Source organism: Herpailurus yagouaroundi, unplaced genomic scaffold (genome assembly GCF_014898765.1).
Source record: "Herpailurus yagouaroundi ecotype Mexico unplaced genomic scaffold, PumYag 77, whole genome shotgun sequence".
Classification (NCBI taxonomy): domain Eukaryota; kingdom Metazoa; phylum Chordata; class Mammalia; order Carnivora; family Felidae; genus Herpailurus; species Herpailurus yagouaroundi.
The window spans coordinates 81,473,379-81,490,107 of record NW_024412388.1 but is presented as its reverse complement, the minus strand read 5'-3'; the positions used below and the strand labels follow the sequence as shown (position 1 = coordinate 81,490,107).

General features: G+C 40.7%; 1 protein-coding gene across 3 annotated transcripts in view; it reads left to right on the top strand.

The window, feature by feature from the left end:
- The window catches only part of ALG14 (ALG14 UDP-N-acetylglucosaminyltransferase subunit), a 102,781-nt gene that overhangs the window by 29,256 nt on the left and 56,796 nt on the right, over positions 1-16,729 (top strand). For all 3 annotated transcript variants that reach the window (XM_040471043.1, XM_040471044.1, XM_040471041.1), the window contains exon 3: positions 7,898-8,029. In XM_040471043.1, coding sequence (XP_040326977.1) covers positions 7,898-8,029 — 132 coding nt within the window. The remainder of the gene's footprint in view (positions 1-7,897; positions 8,030-16,729) is intronic.

Sequence of the window (16,729 nt, the reverse complement as noted above, 5' to 3'; positions counted from 1 at the left end):
ATAAACTTCTATTTAGGTTGTCACAGATCTAAAGCCAGATATGTTTGTGGGTTTTAGCAGTGATGTAATTCTGGAAGATACTTTGAAAGTTACAAGTTGTCATATACTATTAGCATTTAACTCAGTGTTTCACATAATTTCAGACAAACTACAGACTGAGGAAAAAAAATCCATTTCTCTACTTTATTATTATTATTTTTTTTAGTAAACATTCTCCCTTTCTTGGCTGTCTTGCCACTCTATGTCTAGTTAGGCGTCAGTCAAGCTTGTGTAGGAAACACTGGGAGGCTCTGTGGGTATACATACAGTACTATAGCACATGGCCTCTGCCCCTTCTTAATTAGGACGTTTAGATAGATGGATGAAAAGGAGGTTTCACTAACTAGTATGTGTCTTTTTCTAAGATATGGTGCAGAGAGAATAAGGGAGAGAGAGAATCTCACTTCTTTGTCTTTTATATTACTGCCAGTTGCGTGAAAGAGACCAAATCATGTTGCAAGAGATGCACACTGCAGGATATACACATAGAACTGCACAGAAAGGACGGACTCGGGGTGCCTGGGTCAGTTAAGCATCCGATTCTGGATTTTGTCTAGCAGTTTGTGAGATCACGCCCCACACTGGGCTCTGAGCTTGACAGTGCTTAAAGACTGTTTGGGATTCTCTCTCTCCGTCTCTGTCTGCCCCTCCCCTGCTCACGTTCTCTCTCTGTCTCTCTCTCTCTCTCAAAATAAATAAACATTTAAAAAAAAGGACTCAAGTAGAATATACTTTCTATGTAACCCAGTTGGCTACCAGGCAGGAGCAATAGGAAAACAACAGGACTTGCTAAGGTTCAACAAAAACTCTGAGGATTTCTGAGTCCCTGTATTTTTACTCTGTTTTGTTTGTTTGTTTGTTTGTTTTCTTGGGGGTTTTTTGTTTGTTTTTACCAAAAAAGCTTGGAGGCCAGGAAGGACACCTTGGTAACAGTGGCAGTTGGGGCTGGTATGCCAAACCTACAGCACAGAACAGGGTATGAAGGAGAAGGTGACTGGAGGGCGCAGGGAGCTCAGTCCCCACAGAGCCAGGGAAGCAGGCAAGCTCTGTGGGTTGGAGGCTGTAGATATAGAGGGTAGGTGAGTTGAAGAACAGAGAAGGAAAAGAAAATGGGTCAGAATGGGTAGCTGGCTATATATAGAAGCAACAGAAGGCAGGGAACATGGCTCCATGGGAAGTTGGTTCAGCTCATTATGTATTCCTCAGAACTGAGGTGCAGAGATCAAAGAAGGGCCTTTAGAAGGGTGAGTCAGGAGCATATTTCAGGGCACATGGAAGACCTGTTCTACCACTTGCTGGCGGTGTCACCTTGGGAGATTTCAGATTTCTCATCCGTGAAGTGGAGAGGTTGGATTAGTTGGTCTCTTACAATCCTGAGATGTTACAAGGTAAAGAGTCAGCATCCTATCCAGCATAGACCACAGACTGGACTTCTAGAAACTATAGTGACAGTCATTTATCTGTTCAGCAGGTATTGACTGAGCACCCATGATGTATGAAACACCATTCTGCACAGTGGGGTTACAGCAGTGAGCAAGATGAAATCCTTTCCTCTCATGGAGCTTGTGTTCTGAAGAGAGAGGCAGACACCAGTCAAACACACAAACAAACAAGTTAATTGGAAGTATGAGTAATTCTGTGAAGATGGCAAAATAAGACAGTGTGGTGGAGGGTGACCGTGTATTGGGGGAGGGGCACGTGGGGAGCCTTGCCTCCTCTCTGAGGAGGTAATGTTCAAGCAAGACCTGGATTGATCCAATCTAGGGAGCACGGTAGACCACTCAGAATGAACCGAAAAGGCCCTCAGGAAGGAATGTATTTGACTTATTCACACAACAAGAAAGAAGGCTGATGTGGTTGGTGAGTGAACAAGGAACCATTAGAGAGATAAGGCAGCCCAGGTTACACAGGACCTCAGAGACAGTTGTCAGAAATTTGGATTTTATCCCAAGTGCATTGGTAAGCCTTTGGAGGGTTTTAAGCAGGAGAATGAAAGGAAAGATCTGCTATACATTATAATCTCTGGTGATTCTGTAGAGAGTAAAGTGTAGGGGAGCCAGAGGAGAGTTAGAGATGAGTTGAGAGGTTATTGTAGTCTTGGTGAGAGATGGTCATAGTTTGGACCAAGAATAGCAGGGATGTTGGGAATAAGTAGCTAGATATGGAATGTGTGTAGAGGTTTTAGAAGAAGGAGCCACAGGAGCAGGTGCCCCACCCTCCGTCCCTGCCAACGCCAATGTATATTTTCATGATCTTCATATATAACCAGGAAATTTATTTATGATAGATTTTGCTGTTCCTTTGTCAATTCCTGGCTTGGGAATGCGGAATAGCATGTTTTGGTGGCAAATATGATAGTACTTTTGAGTCATTATAGAAAAGCCTAGTGAATAGAGGAACACTAAAGTATGCATTTCATGTCCCCAGTGGAATGGATTCAGAGCCAGTTTAACATCCCACAGTGTCTTTCAAAGGAATTACTTTTCTTGGGTCCAGGATCCAGGGAACACTGACCCTGCTTGGGTTGTGTGGCCTCTCCTAAACTAAATATTGGGTCTAGAGGTGAGGGGTAGGGCTGGTAAAATGATGGATGAGGCTTCCTTTGTGTCCTGCATCCCATTAGTAGGACATAAAAGAGGGTCAGGGACATTTCCCTCAAGGCAAAGGTACAGACTAACAAAAATAGTTATGTCTGTGAGGATGCCTTCATTTGGATTTCTCCAGATGCCCCAATCCCTGAGAATGTCTGGCCAAAGGTCATAGCCAGGCCTGAACTGTCACTCTCTGAAACTCCATCCCATTCTTTTGTCTTCAGAGGAACTTTTGTTAAAACCAAAATACAATCTTTCTATTAATAATTTTTCCTTGTTGATTTCTGCATGTATTTGATTATTTTATATGTAAAAAACAAAAAACGAAAAAACCTCTCAAGATTTTTCCATGGCCTGACCCTTAGTGTTTCCTTTAGGCAATATGGGACATCAAATACCCTAGCACCAGTTTCTGTGTGTCAAGCATAGTTAATCTGAGAGCACTGTTTTTACCAAAATGGCCCAGGTTCCCATCCACTTCAATACACACCCGTGTAGAAGGTATAGAATTTTCCAAGTAGTGTCAGGTGCAGAATGGGTTGCTGTTCTTGTCTAGCCTAACAGGCTCCCTTCCCTTATATGCTCAGACCTCAAAGCTCTGGGGACACTCTTCTCTCATGGATCTGTTTTCTAGGGAGAGGACCCACAAAGGTTGAGACATTTCTTGAGGCCCTTGTGAGTGGTCAGTTTCATAGAGAGCAGTCTAGGCTCTCTACCTGGGACACATTGTTGGGGAAGAGGGCATTGGTCTTTGGTTCATTCTCATTCTCCCTCCTGTTTCCCCAAGCCCTTAGAACTTGGTGCCTCCTGGCTCTGGCTCTTTATAAACTTCCAGTCCCCCGCTTTGCTCAGGTTTTTTCTCTAGCCCCAAGAATTCCATTCATTTTAATCTGTTTACTGAGTGGCCCCTACAAATAAGGCCCTAAAGGTGCACTCTGAAATCACTGTCTTTGTGCCCTTTTATATCGTCCGTCTAAATATACCTCAGCTAGGTGACAAGAAGATTGGATTAATATCTATTAACATGCAATAAATAACATTGAATCACTCATTCAATAAATACTGAGCATCAACTGTAAACCAGGTACTCTTCACAAGCGCTGAGATTGCAGTGATTAAATTTCCTGGCATCCTCAGGTAAGTTATATTCTAATGGGGCAGACAGGTAGTAAATAAATAAGTATATAGTATGCCAGTAGAGTGGCATGGGTGACTCATTTGGTTAAGCACCCGACTCTTGATTTTGGCTCAGGTCATGATCTCATGGTTCATGAGATGAAGCCCTCTGTCAGGCTCCCTGCTGATAGTGGAGCCTGCTTAAGATTCTCTTTCCTCCTCCCTGCCCCTCCCTCTCTCTCTCTTTCTCTCTCTCTCTCAAAAAAAAAGCCCAAAATACAAAAACAAAAACGTAGAGCAAGCCTGTCCATGGGGGAAGGAAGAGTACGGGTACACGTGGGGTGGGGGTCTCTTAGAAAGGTTAGTCGGGAAGGTGTGTCTAAGGAGAACTGGCCTGCTGTAGTGGGGGAATGGGTGGTGAGAGACTTGGATTTAGAGAGAAATCTTTTGGGTAGGATTTCCAATTATCTGAACTTCTTATCAAAAAAATGATAATGTAGGCAAGATTTGGATGGGATCTGGAGCTGGAGGGCCTCTCCAGTATAGAGCTGTGGACTCTGTGGACTGTCCTGTCCCTGCCAGTCAGGGTCATGGTTCTGATCCCTTGTCTAGCTCCTCATCACTGCCCTTCCCCGAGTTCATCATCACCTGACTCTTTTCCTGTTTATCTCACTGACAGAACTTTCAGCTTGGCTTTCTTCCCAGCTACCACTTACACTCTTATCCTTAATGGTAATGCAGATTCTCCCATCATGTTGCCTCCTGCTGTTCTGAATAAATTTCTTTCCCTGTGACTTGGAAGAACCTACTCATTGTCCTGCCCTATGGGTCACTACATAGTTTATCATTTCAACTGGGACATTTCTGAGAGCAGAAGAGGCATTGTTAATAATTATACTGGGACTCTCCTCTGCAAACTGGGTGATTGGCCACTGTAGGTGTGTGATCATTGGCCCAGTTAGCTCCAGCCACAAGTGGAACTGGGACTCCACTCCTCAGCCTGGCATCTGATCTGGAGGCTGAGGTCAGGCTTCTTGCATGCACCTCCAGAAGCAGAGGCCATCATGCTGGTCACTAGCCTTGTTTTTCACCCTCAGGCCTGTTTTCTAGTTTCCGTCTTGGAAGTCCCTCAGTCTCCACCCCAGAACATCCCACTACTAGTTTCTGTTCCTCCTCTGAGAATGGACAAGACTTCCTAAACCCATCTTCTCTGCTTCTTCAAGCTGCTTTCTGGGATGAGATGTAGTCTCTTTTTCCATGTCCTAGTCTGAGACTGCCGTCTTCAGACCCAGACAGACGCCCTTGAAAAACCCCTCCCTACCAGGCCTGTGTGTTTGCCCCTCTGGAGTGCAGATGGAATCTAAGGAGTTGGGCTGCTAGAGCCTTAGTCAAACTGCTTCCAGCCCCTCAAGACACTAAATATATCCAGAAATATTGCACATTGCTTCTTTACAAAGTTATATGCTTGCAGCTTTAAGAGATTCAAGGGACATTATAAACACCCATGCATTTTTGAAGAAATTTTTATAGATACGGAGATCAGGCCTCAAAACTGGGAAGTAACATCCAAAAAACCTTTAGAATGAGACCCTACTGGGTTATTTTTGCCGTAATAATAGCAATGACATCTTATTGGATTCAAATGTGTTTTGCAGTACAAGTTCCACAATCCCATATCTAAATTACCAAAAAGTTCTGAAAACTGGGGGATGGAGGGGATCTGAAGTTTGTCACACCTTTGGCAGCAAAACCTGATTTGAATTGGCCTAGTCTTTATTTATCCTTGTTAGTGTGAATATTCATGTTTTGCTGCAGAGATATTAATATGTTTGGTTACTTCCCCCAAACTTCCAAGGATGCCCCATATTACCTGTTAAAAATACTTCTGACCCAAAAGTTTTCTGATGAGGGATTTTGGCTCATAGTACGGTTTTGCCAGTTATGTGTTTTCCAATTAATAATTATAAATTAGGCAAGCACAGATCTCAAAGAAAATACCTCACAGGTTTGTCCCCACTTGGTTATTTACTGCTCCCTGTTTGCTCTGTAGTTTGGGAACTATTCGGTGTTATTTTCTAGTTCAACATTTAGTACTTTAATCCTTTGGAAGGAAAAACAATGTTGGTTTAATAAATGATGAATAAATAGAAATAGTGAATAATATATTGAATCCAGATCTCTCCTTCTCCACTGGTGTAACATGAAAGGAGGAGGAAATAGTCTTTACAGTCACATGTGAAACAAAGTAGTCACATGTGTAGTACATTTGCATTTTGTGCAGTATATATAAGAACTATACTCATGCCTTCCTGGAGTATGAGGAAGGCTCATACTGGAGGCTCATACTGGAGGCTCAACAAAAGCCTCCAGACACAATTTCATATCTTTTTCTAAACACACAATCTCAGGACCAATAATTGTATGTCTTCCACTAGTTTAGGAAAAGCCTTTTCTATTTTCTCAAGGAGTATATTGTACCTCTAAGCCAATAGGGGGATGGGGAGAAGAGTGTATTAAATACTTAGTCCTTTACTGTCTGACTTAACCTGTGTGGTAGCCAAGCTCCAAGAAACCCCCAGGGTTTCAAGCCCCCTGTGTAGTCTCTTTCATATTAAATAGGGTTGACCTATGTAACCAGTAGGACTTTGTGCAAATGACAAAGTGTGACTTCTGAGGTTAGGTCATAAAAGACATTGTGGTGTCTGCCTTTCTCTCTCTCGAATCACTTGCTTTTGGGAAGCTAGTTGCTGTGTAATGAGAATACCCAAGTAGCCCTATGGAAAAGTCCATGTAGCAAAGAAGTAAGATCTTCTGCTAAAAACCAGCACTAAATTGCCAGCCACGTGAGTGAGCCACCTTAGAAGTGGATCCTCCAGCCCCAGTCAAGCCGTCAGATGACTGCAGCCCCAGCCAACAACTTGACTTCAATTTCATGAGAGATTCCAAACCATAATAACCCTGCTAAACCACTTCTGGATTCCTGACCCCCCAGAAAGTTAGAAACAAAAATATTTGTTGTTTCAAGCTACTGGGTTTGGAGGTAATCTGTTACATAGCAAAAGATAACAAGTATACCAAGAACTTTGATTCAAGGAGAAATGTTCATTTCTTTTATTATGAAAGTAACAGTACATGCTTGTTGCAAATTTTAAGTGTGGACATACATGACCTGGAAAATAAAAATATCCCCTCTTTGCAGTTTATGGTGAATAGTTCCAGATTTTCTCTGAGCAGATACTAATATGTGTACATCTGTGTATACCAACACACATGTGTTGTGATTTGTTACTACACCCTGAACCGTATTAAACATACTGTCCTGCCACTTGCATATTCTTTTTAACAATTTAGCTTGGCACATCTTCCATGTAAGCTCATATAAATCTGTCATTTGTTAATTTATCTTCATATATTTTGTTGTGAACATCTCCATTTCCTATTGGAGGATATTTGGGCTGTCTCTGATTTCCACAAACACAATGCATGATACAGTGAATAAGCATGTAGGTGAATCTGTGGGATATATTTCTGGAAACAGAAATGTGGATCAAAAGTAGACACACTTAAAATTCTGATAGATATTTTTGGATTGCCCTCACAAAAAGCTGTAAGCAAAAGTTGTACCAGGGAATGTAAGTGTCTATTTCCCAGCACCCTCAAAAAACACTGGGTAACCATGGTCTTTGACAATTGGGTAAGTAAAAAATGATTTATTGCTTTCTTTTATGTTTAATTATTAACCATCTTTTTGTGTTTATTGGCTGTTTGAGTTTCTTCTGTTTGGGGTTCTCTGTCCATCTCCTTTGGCCATCTTGGTATTAGATTATTTGCCTTACATGTTGGTTTGTAAGAACAATTTGTGTACCAGCATGTTAACCTCTTTGCCTAAAACATATTTTGTAGAAAATTTATCCCAACTTATTGTCAACACCAACTTTAACATTTTTAATGATATTTAGGAACTTTTCTGTCATAACCTGATGATGTGTGTCATATAAAGCATGGGAAGGGCTTTGTAACTTAATTTACAAGTAGTTAGAATGAAAATTTTAAATAAAGCATGACCTGTGTCTACAAGCATTAACTGTTGCTGTGTTTACCTTGGTTATCAATGGTCCGGTTGACTTGGATTGTTACTGTTTTCCTTCTAGTTTCCCGAATACTTTATTCACCGCATTCCCAGAAGCCGTGAGGTTCAGCAGTCCTGGCTGTCCACAGTGCTCACCACTTTGTACTCTATGTGGCTCTCCTTTCCCCTGACTCACCGAGTGAAGCCAGATTTGGTATGTATGACCATCACTAAGGAGAGGGACAGTCAGTCTCCTGTGGGTCTTTCATTAGTAATGGAACATAGTGTTTTCTTACACAGCTACCCTTTATCAGTATGCCAGATTCTATACTGGACCTTTTTATGATCATATGCTAAAATTTATCATGCAATGCACTTTGCTGAAAGAGGTGAGAAATTTGTCTTCCCTTTCTAGCTGTAACTTAAACTCTAAATTTGCCCTCTTCTCCCCCCCTCCTCTTGTGATAAGCCCTAACAGAGCAGTGTCTTTAACCAATTTGTCTTCCTACTCACCTATGGTTCCTGAGCCAACATCATGTGCTTATCAGCCAGAGGAGAGCCAATTTTTTATTCCTTTTCAGTACTCTTCTTGTTTTTTGTCAAGACTGTGTTACCAGATATGGAATGCAGTGGGCAGAATGTTACACACACCCAAGTTTTATAGGAGAATAATACAGAAAATAAAAATCTAAAAACATAATTACTGCACTGTGTTCAAGCTTACTTTCCTTATCATCTTAAGTTCTCTGTGGTCTTTAGGATGAAGTTCTGTTATTAAATTCTAAATGCATTTTAGTAGACCATGGAGAGTGGTGGATATGTTATCATAGGAGTGTACACAGTTCTTAAATAACACTTTCTTTCCTATTTTAAGACAGAATCCATTCATCAGCATATCCTGAAAGGAAGCTCTTCACTTGCCCTCCACATACACAAGTTCTGGTCTAGTGGGTATTATTCTCATGAGTAGTTGGAACAGAAATGTGTAGCTTGACTTTGAACGATCTCTGAGTTTGGTCATTGCCTTTCATCAGCTGAACTGCAGTTCAAGTCCCTTCTTTGGATGAGAATTTTAAAATCTGAATTTTCTGCATGAGTATTTAGATTGTTTTTAAAAGATACAGTTTACAAACAGTGAGATGCACAGATCTTGTGTATAGTCTGACTGTGTCCTTCTCAAGATAGAGGACATCTCTGTCACCCCAGAAAGTTTTCTCCTGCTTCTTCCCAGTCATTCCCTGGCCCTGAGCAACCACTTTCTGATTTTTGTTACCATAGATTACTTTTGCTTATATTTATTTTTAAATTTTAGACAAAGTGAGTTTATTTCACAGTCTCCAGCCACATTTTCAGTGTGTAGAATTTAGATATTTCCCTAAAAAAATCATTACTGCCCAGAAAAGTTTAATTATTTCTAAAATTCAAAAGGCAGAATGGAAGGGAGAAAAGGTCTTGATATTTTAAGCAGGAAATCTGGTGTTTATATTTACTAGATCACTAGAGGCGTGGCCACCATCACTGGCAGCAGCTAGCTTGAGTGTGGTTTAGGACTCCAAAGGGTTAAGGCTCAGAAGGAAGTAGTGACATGATGGATGATGGCTGTCATAGACACAGAGGAGCTCTGGTGACTGCCTGGCCCGGCATTTGATACCCTTGTAGTGGGAAGAGTAACCCGTGGGGCATTAGGACACTTGGTCCCAGGCCACTTTGGCTTTCATTTCATTTTCGTCAGTTCCCTTCTGGGCCTCATTCTTTACCTTAAAATGAAAGAATATATTAGATATCCTCTCAGTTTCCTTCTGACTTAGTCTAAAATTTTATGAATGCTATAAATTTGCTTGTAAAAGAATGGAAGGAAAAAGCTATTATGACGTTTCTAAAGGAATAAGAGTGAAAAGGGGTTGGGGGATGTGAAGTACTTATTTCCATTCTTAGCTGAGTTAGTGAAAATCATTTCAAACCTGAGCGTTACCCGATCAGCTGTTCCCATACAGTTGGCTTCACAAAATGAATTTGCACTTAATGTATTTCCCTTCACTTTACAGAGAAAAGTTAAGGGTCAAGAGGCCTTTTTTACAACATGCAGATCTCTCTGCATTCATCCTTGACTTTCTTATGACTTTTGTCACAAAGCACTATTCCTTTTTTACTTCTTTTAAAAAAAAAGTGAAAGAAAAACCCACTCTTAGAAGAGATAGCAGCATCGCAACTTAAATCACTGGAGTTGCCTGAATGGCCAGGTGCCTGTCTGCTCTACTTTAACTGTATGCACCTGAGTGTACTGCTCCATTCAGCTGTCTCTGTACCTCACTTTGCCATCTATAAAATATAAACACAGACACTTCCCTGTTGTTCCAAAATGAGTGTTGAATAATAGAACATTTTAATGTTTTTTAAATGGAAATTCCATCTGGAACATAACAGGTAATGTTTATTGAGCACTTATATATGCCAGATGTGGCACTAAGCGATTGCCATACAAGATAGGTGGTACTGTTATTCTCGTTTAATGGCTGAGGAAACTGAGGCACTAAGCCGCAGGAGGTTATTTGTCACCTTTATATTAAAAATCTGGGTCAAGGAGCATCAATAATAGCAAAAATGAGATTTCATCAAATGAACTGAGATCTCTGGTCCTTTCAGTCACTTACTCTTTTCTGTTTATCTTTGTTATCTTGGAAGCAGCAAATAGAGTTAGCCAAATTTGGAATGCTGTATTATATGTTTGATTTGTAGATGAGTCTATCCCGAAAGTGGTAATTTTTAAAAGTATGCAGCCAGTGCCTGCTGTGTGCTACTTTTCCAGTTGGTTATCTAATAGACATCTGAAACTTTCTTAGTCCAGAATAGTAGATATTTCCTCTTCTTTCCCCGTTTTAGTCAATTTGCTCGAGTCAGATCCCCAGGAGACATCTTTGATTCTTCTTTCCCAAACCCTACTTCCCGTGTTCAGTAGCAAGTCCTGCCAGCCATGTCTTTGAAATTTATCACCCATCTGTCTATTTCAGTCCATCTTGACTGCCTCCATGCCGTCCGCCCCCCCACCCCACTGCATAGTCTCCTAACTTGTCTGCCTGTGGAAGGAAGTTCATGATCCCCCACAATTTTTCTTTACCATTTAACAGCCAATGTAATTTTTTTAATGTAAACTAGATTCTGTTACTTCATGCTTAAAATCCTCCAGTGGTGCTCTTAGAATAGAGTTTAAATTTAGGATAGCCTGCATGCTCCAGCCCTGACCGCTTCTTTGACCTTTTCTCCTCTCTTTCCTTAGTTTACTATGTGCCAGCCACACCTGCCTTTTTTTTTTTTTTTTTTTTTTTTAAACAAACCCAACTGATTCCTATCTCAGAGCCTTTGTACTTGCTGTTCCCTGTACTTGGGACTCTTTACTCCTGACCTAAACATGACCGGCTCCATTTTGTTCTGAGCTCAAGTATCATCTCCTTACAAAGGCCTGACTACTAGTACTTCTCCTTATTCCTCTGTCGCATTGTTATGCTTTATTGTCTTCATAGTATTAGTCCCAATAAAAATTACCCTTTTTATTATCCTTTATTGTCATTCCATAAGAAACTGCGACTGCCTTGTCCACTGCTGGAAAACGATACCTGGCCCATGGTAGCCTCTCAGTACATATCTTTGATAAATGTTCCACTCACTGTGCTAGTTACTGAGGGTGCAAACATGAGTGAGACATGGGCCCTGGCCTCAAAAAGGTTACACTCTAATGGAGGAGACAAATGGGAAAATAATTATAATTCAATATACCAAGTTCCTTAATGGTAGCAAGTAAAAATTGCCATGGGAATATGTCAGTGGTTGGTTCATTCACAAATATTTGTTGACCTACTCTGTGCCAGGATTTATACTGTGCAAGAGATTATAAAAGTTAGCACAGTAGAGCAGTCTTGCCTATAGCTAGATGGTTGTAGTGTGATACATCCTCTCTGGGAAGTGGGGTAAGGCTTCCGAGTAGAGATGACATTTAAGCAAAGGTGGGTAAGAGAGAATACAAAACTGTCATTTTAAGAAGAGTCAAGATTAGGGGCACTTGGGTGGCTCAGTCAGTTAAGCAGTCCAACTTTGGCTCAGGTCATGATTTCACGGTTTGTGAGTTTGAGCCCTGCATCAGGCTCGCTGCTGTCAGCACAGAGCCCACTTTGGATCCTCTGTCCCCTTCCTCTCTGTATCTCCCCTGCTCTCTCTCTCTCTGTCTCAAAAATAAATTAAAAAAAAAAAGAGTGAAGATTAATAAGTCAGCTAAGTAAGAGAGTCACATAATGTACATAAAGTCGAAATCTTTAGACTAAACCTTTATTAATTGAAATTTTATATATAACATTTTATTGTTATTAGAAATTGTTAGGACCTGGAACTTAACTCAGTACAAGTAATAAGTAGTCATTTTTAAAAGGCTAAATATCATAGGTACTTTTAAGATGGTATATTGGGCTTTTTTCTTTAAAATCCCCACAAACAGGGACGCCTGGGTGGCTTAGTCAGCTAAGCATCCAACTCTTGGTTTTGGCTCAGGTCATGATCTCATGGTTTTGTGAGTTTGAGCCCCATGTTGGGCTCCATGCTGACAGTGCAAAGCCTGCTTGGGATTCTCTTCCCCCTCTCTCTGCTTCTCTCCTCTTTGTGCTCAATTGCTCACTCTCTCTCTCAAAATAAATAAACTTAAAAAAATTTAAAATCCCCACAGAATTTTTTCATTGAATCCTAATAGTTAAAGGAAATAACCACTTAACCATTTTATTGATTATCATTTTGATTCATCAGAATGGATCCACCTAAAAGTCATATTTTTAAAGTCTTTTAGAAAAATAACATTGAGCTATTCTGATTTGTCTGGTACTCTTCTAAGTACTTTACATACATTAACTCACTTAATTTTCCTAACAGTCTTCTCACATAATACTTATATTCATTCCATAGATGAGGAGCCCAAAATCCAGAGAGGTGTAAGTAACCAAGATCGCAAAACTAGTCAGTGTAACTTAACTCTAGTTCTCTTTATAAATGTATCGGATTCTGCCAGAATTAGCTAACTTGCTCAATTCAAAACTAGTATTTTATTTTTAACATCTGTATTGCAGTAGGCACTGAAAGGGGTTACTAGAATAGAGCCTATGTCCTTGAGAAGCTTTTATTTAGTTAGCTTCAAGAAAAATAGAGTAAAGAAATGATAGGTAGACATGCAATAGAGAGTAATTCTGTTGGAAAAAAATGAAATCAGAAATTGTTCTTCCATTTCTACAGCAACAGCTTGTTCTGCTACTCAAGATTCTTTTTAAAAAGCATTTGAACACATCATTTTTTTAGCTTTTTAAAAAATTTGAAACAATTATCACAAGAAGTTGCAGAAATAATACATAGATGTTCCTATATTCTTCACCCAGCTTTCCTTAAAGGTGACATCATATATAACTGTAGTACAGTGTCAAAGCCAGAAGATTTATATTAGTATGATACTGTACTGTTAACCAGACTACAGACCTTACTCAGTTTTCACTGTTTTTCTATATGTATTCGTGTGCAGTTGTATGTGTGCATATGTATAGTTCTATGCTATTTTATTCGTGTATTTGTGTAACCACCACGAAAATCAAGATACAAAACTGTTCCATCACTGCAAAGGAGCTTCCCTGTGCTCCCCCCATCCCTGTCTCCTGGCAGCCACTAATTAGTTTTACCTCTATACAGTTTGTCATTTCAAAATGTTCTGGAGAAGGTTAAGATGTAAGAAGTGTAGGGCAACCCTAAGCTTGCCTCCTGCCTCAAGCACAGCTAGAGAAATATCAAATCATTCTGAACACTCAAGAAATCGATCAGATGTCTTGGAGAACAAAGCTGCACATCTACAAGCAGAAAAAAATGACCCGTGGAAGGGAGGAAATGCTGAGAGTTGATTTGGGGAGAAAAGAGCCACGATTGCAGCAGTGGGGAAGGAGCCCTGATCACAGAGAGAAGAGCGAGAGAGAACAGGAGAGAAAGAGTGGGAAAAAAGGGTGAAAACATTCACAGGGGACTGCACAAAAAAATTTTTCCCCAAAACCATTGACTGGAAAAAGGAGAGGATTTCTTTTTTTTTCTTTTTTTTTTTTATAATATATGAAATTTATTGTCAAATTGGTTTCCATACAACACCCAGTGCTCATCCCAAAAGATGCCCTCTTCAATACCCATCACCTATCCTCCTCTCCTTCCCACCCCCCATCAACCCTCAGTTTGTTCTCAGTTTTTAAGAGTCTCTTATGCTTTGTCTCAAGGAGAGGATTTCAATAGCGCTAGTTTTTTATAAACAGCAGAGTGCAGTGTCTGAAGTTTTGGAGGTCAAGAGCATTACCAGGATTGTGCATGGCTGTGCTTAGTGGGGGATGAGGGAGGAGCCCCAGGAGTGGGCAGTGCAGTCTGAGGATTCCCTGTGGTTCACGGGGAGAAGTGGTTCCCCTGCTTGAAGAGCATTTGGTAGAGGTGATACAGCAGTTCCATAGGCAAGGGATCCTGTGGGCACCATTGAGCTACCCCATTCACCAGCATAGGAACAAAGATGCTAGCTGAGGACAGCAACCCTGGTGCTGGCTATGTATTACAATTTACTATAAACTCTGAACCTCTGTGCAGTCATGTAACTATTTTCTGGGACAAGCCAGCATCCAACACAGTGCAGTGAGACCCTCCCCCAGAGGATCAACATGGGTCTCTGCCACAAGGGTCTCTGATGTGTGGGGTTTGAAACCTAGCTGTGCCTAAGATAAAACACAGGTGTTCTGTGCTGTCTGGCAGGCAGACAGCTCAAAGACAGGGACCCCCTGGAGAGGCAATTGTTTGTCTGTGAGGGATTCCTGAGGAGTGGTGGGCATGAGCTCCCTGTTCCAGAGAGGAGAGAGCAGGGTGGAACCATTTTTACCCCTTGCCCACCAGCAGTGACCGACCTCATTGAGAGAAAAAGAGTGCCACCAAATGAAGACCTGAGCAACTTACACCTAGCCCTGCCCTCACTGTACCCTACAGGTGTATTTCCACTAGAGTAAGTCCACCTGAGAATCAGAGCAGTAGACCCCTCTCCCAGACCAGCATAACCCCCTTGCACGCACCAAGTCTACTGATCATAGAGTGCTGCAAAGCTTCAGCTCTGGGGGAAACAGGATCTAGCTTCCTTCGGGTTTGTTTGTTTTGGTTTTGTTTTTTTGGGGGGTTTTTTTTTTTTTATACAGAAAGAGCAATTTCTTTACTTTTTGAATTATTTTTAAGTTTTTATATATATTTTTTTCTATCAAGCTTCTCTTAACAATCAACCCAAAACACATCTACAACCTTCCTTCCTTCCTTCCTTCCTTCCTTCCTTCCTTCCTTCCTTCCTTCCTTCCTTTCTTCCTTCATTTTTCACCTCCAAAATGACAAGATGGAAGAATCCAACCCAAAAAAACAGGAAGAAATGTTGGCCAGGGATTTAATCAATATAGATATAATAAGACATCTGAACTAGAATTTAAAACAACAGTTATAAGGATACTAGCTGGGCTTGACAAAAGTATAAAAGACATTAGAGAATCCTTACGGCAGAGATAAAAGAACTAAAATCTAGTCAGGCTGAAATTAAAAATGCTATAACCAAGATGCAAATCCAAATGTATGCCATAAAAACAAGGATAGATGAAGCAGAGGAACAAATCACTGATAAAGAAGATAAAATTATGGAAAATAATGAAGCTGAAAGGAAGAGAGAAGCAAAAGTAATGAATCACAAAAGTAGACTTATGGAACTCAATGACTTATTAAAATGTAATAACATTTACATCATAGGAGACTTAGAAGATGAAGAGAGATGGGGCGCCTGGGTGGCGCAGTCGGTTAAGCGTCCGACTTCAGCCAGGTCACGATCTCGCGGTCTGTGAGTTCGAGCCCCACATCAGGCTCTGGGCTGATGGCTCGGAGCCTGGAGCCTGTTTCCGATTCTGTGTCTCCCTCTCTCTCTGCCCCTCCCCCGTTCATGCTATGTCTCTGTCCCAAAAATAAATAAAAAATGTTGGAAAAAAAAAAAAAAGATGAAGAGAGAGAAAGGAGCAGAAGGTGTATTTGAGCAAATTATAGCTAAAAGTTACCTAATTTAGGGGAGAACACAGACATCAAAATCCAAGGTGAACAGAGAGCTCTCATTAAATTCAACAAAAGCCAGCCATTACCAAGGCATATCATACTCAAATTCACAAAATACACAGACAAGGAAAGAATCCTGAAAGCAGCAAGGGAAAGAAGTCCTTAACCTACAAGGGAAGACAAAGCAGGTTCACAGCAGATTTGTCCACAGAAACTTGGCAGGCCAGAAGGGAATGACAGGATATATTCAACATGCTGAATGGGAAGAATATGCAGCCAACAATACTTTATCCATCAAGGCTGTCAACCAGAATAGAAGGAGAGACAAAGTGTTTCCCAGACAAACAAAAACTAAAGGAGTTTGTGACCACTAAACTAGCCCTGTAAGAGATCCTAAGGGGGACTCTGTGAGTGGAAAGCAGCAAAGACTACAAAGAACCAGAGACATCACAACAAACATGAAATCTACAGATAGCACAATGGCACCACATCCATATCTTTCGATAATCACTTGGAATGTAAATGGACTAAATGCCCCAATCAGAAAACACAGGGTATCAGAATGGATAAAAAACCAAGATCCATCTATATTCTGCCTACCAGAGACTCATTTTAGACCAGAGGACACCTGAAGATTGAAAGTGAGGGGGTGAGGAACCATCAGTCATGCAAACAGATGTCAAAAGAAAGCCAGAGTAGCCATACTTATATCAAACAAACTGGATTTTAAAACAAACACTGTAACAAGAGATGAAGAAACATTATACCATAATTAAGGGGTCTATCCATCAAGAAGAGCTAACAATTG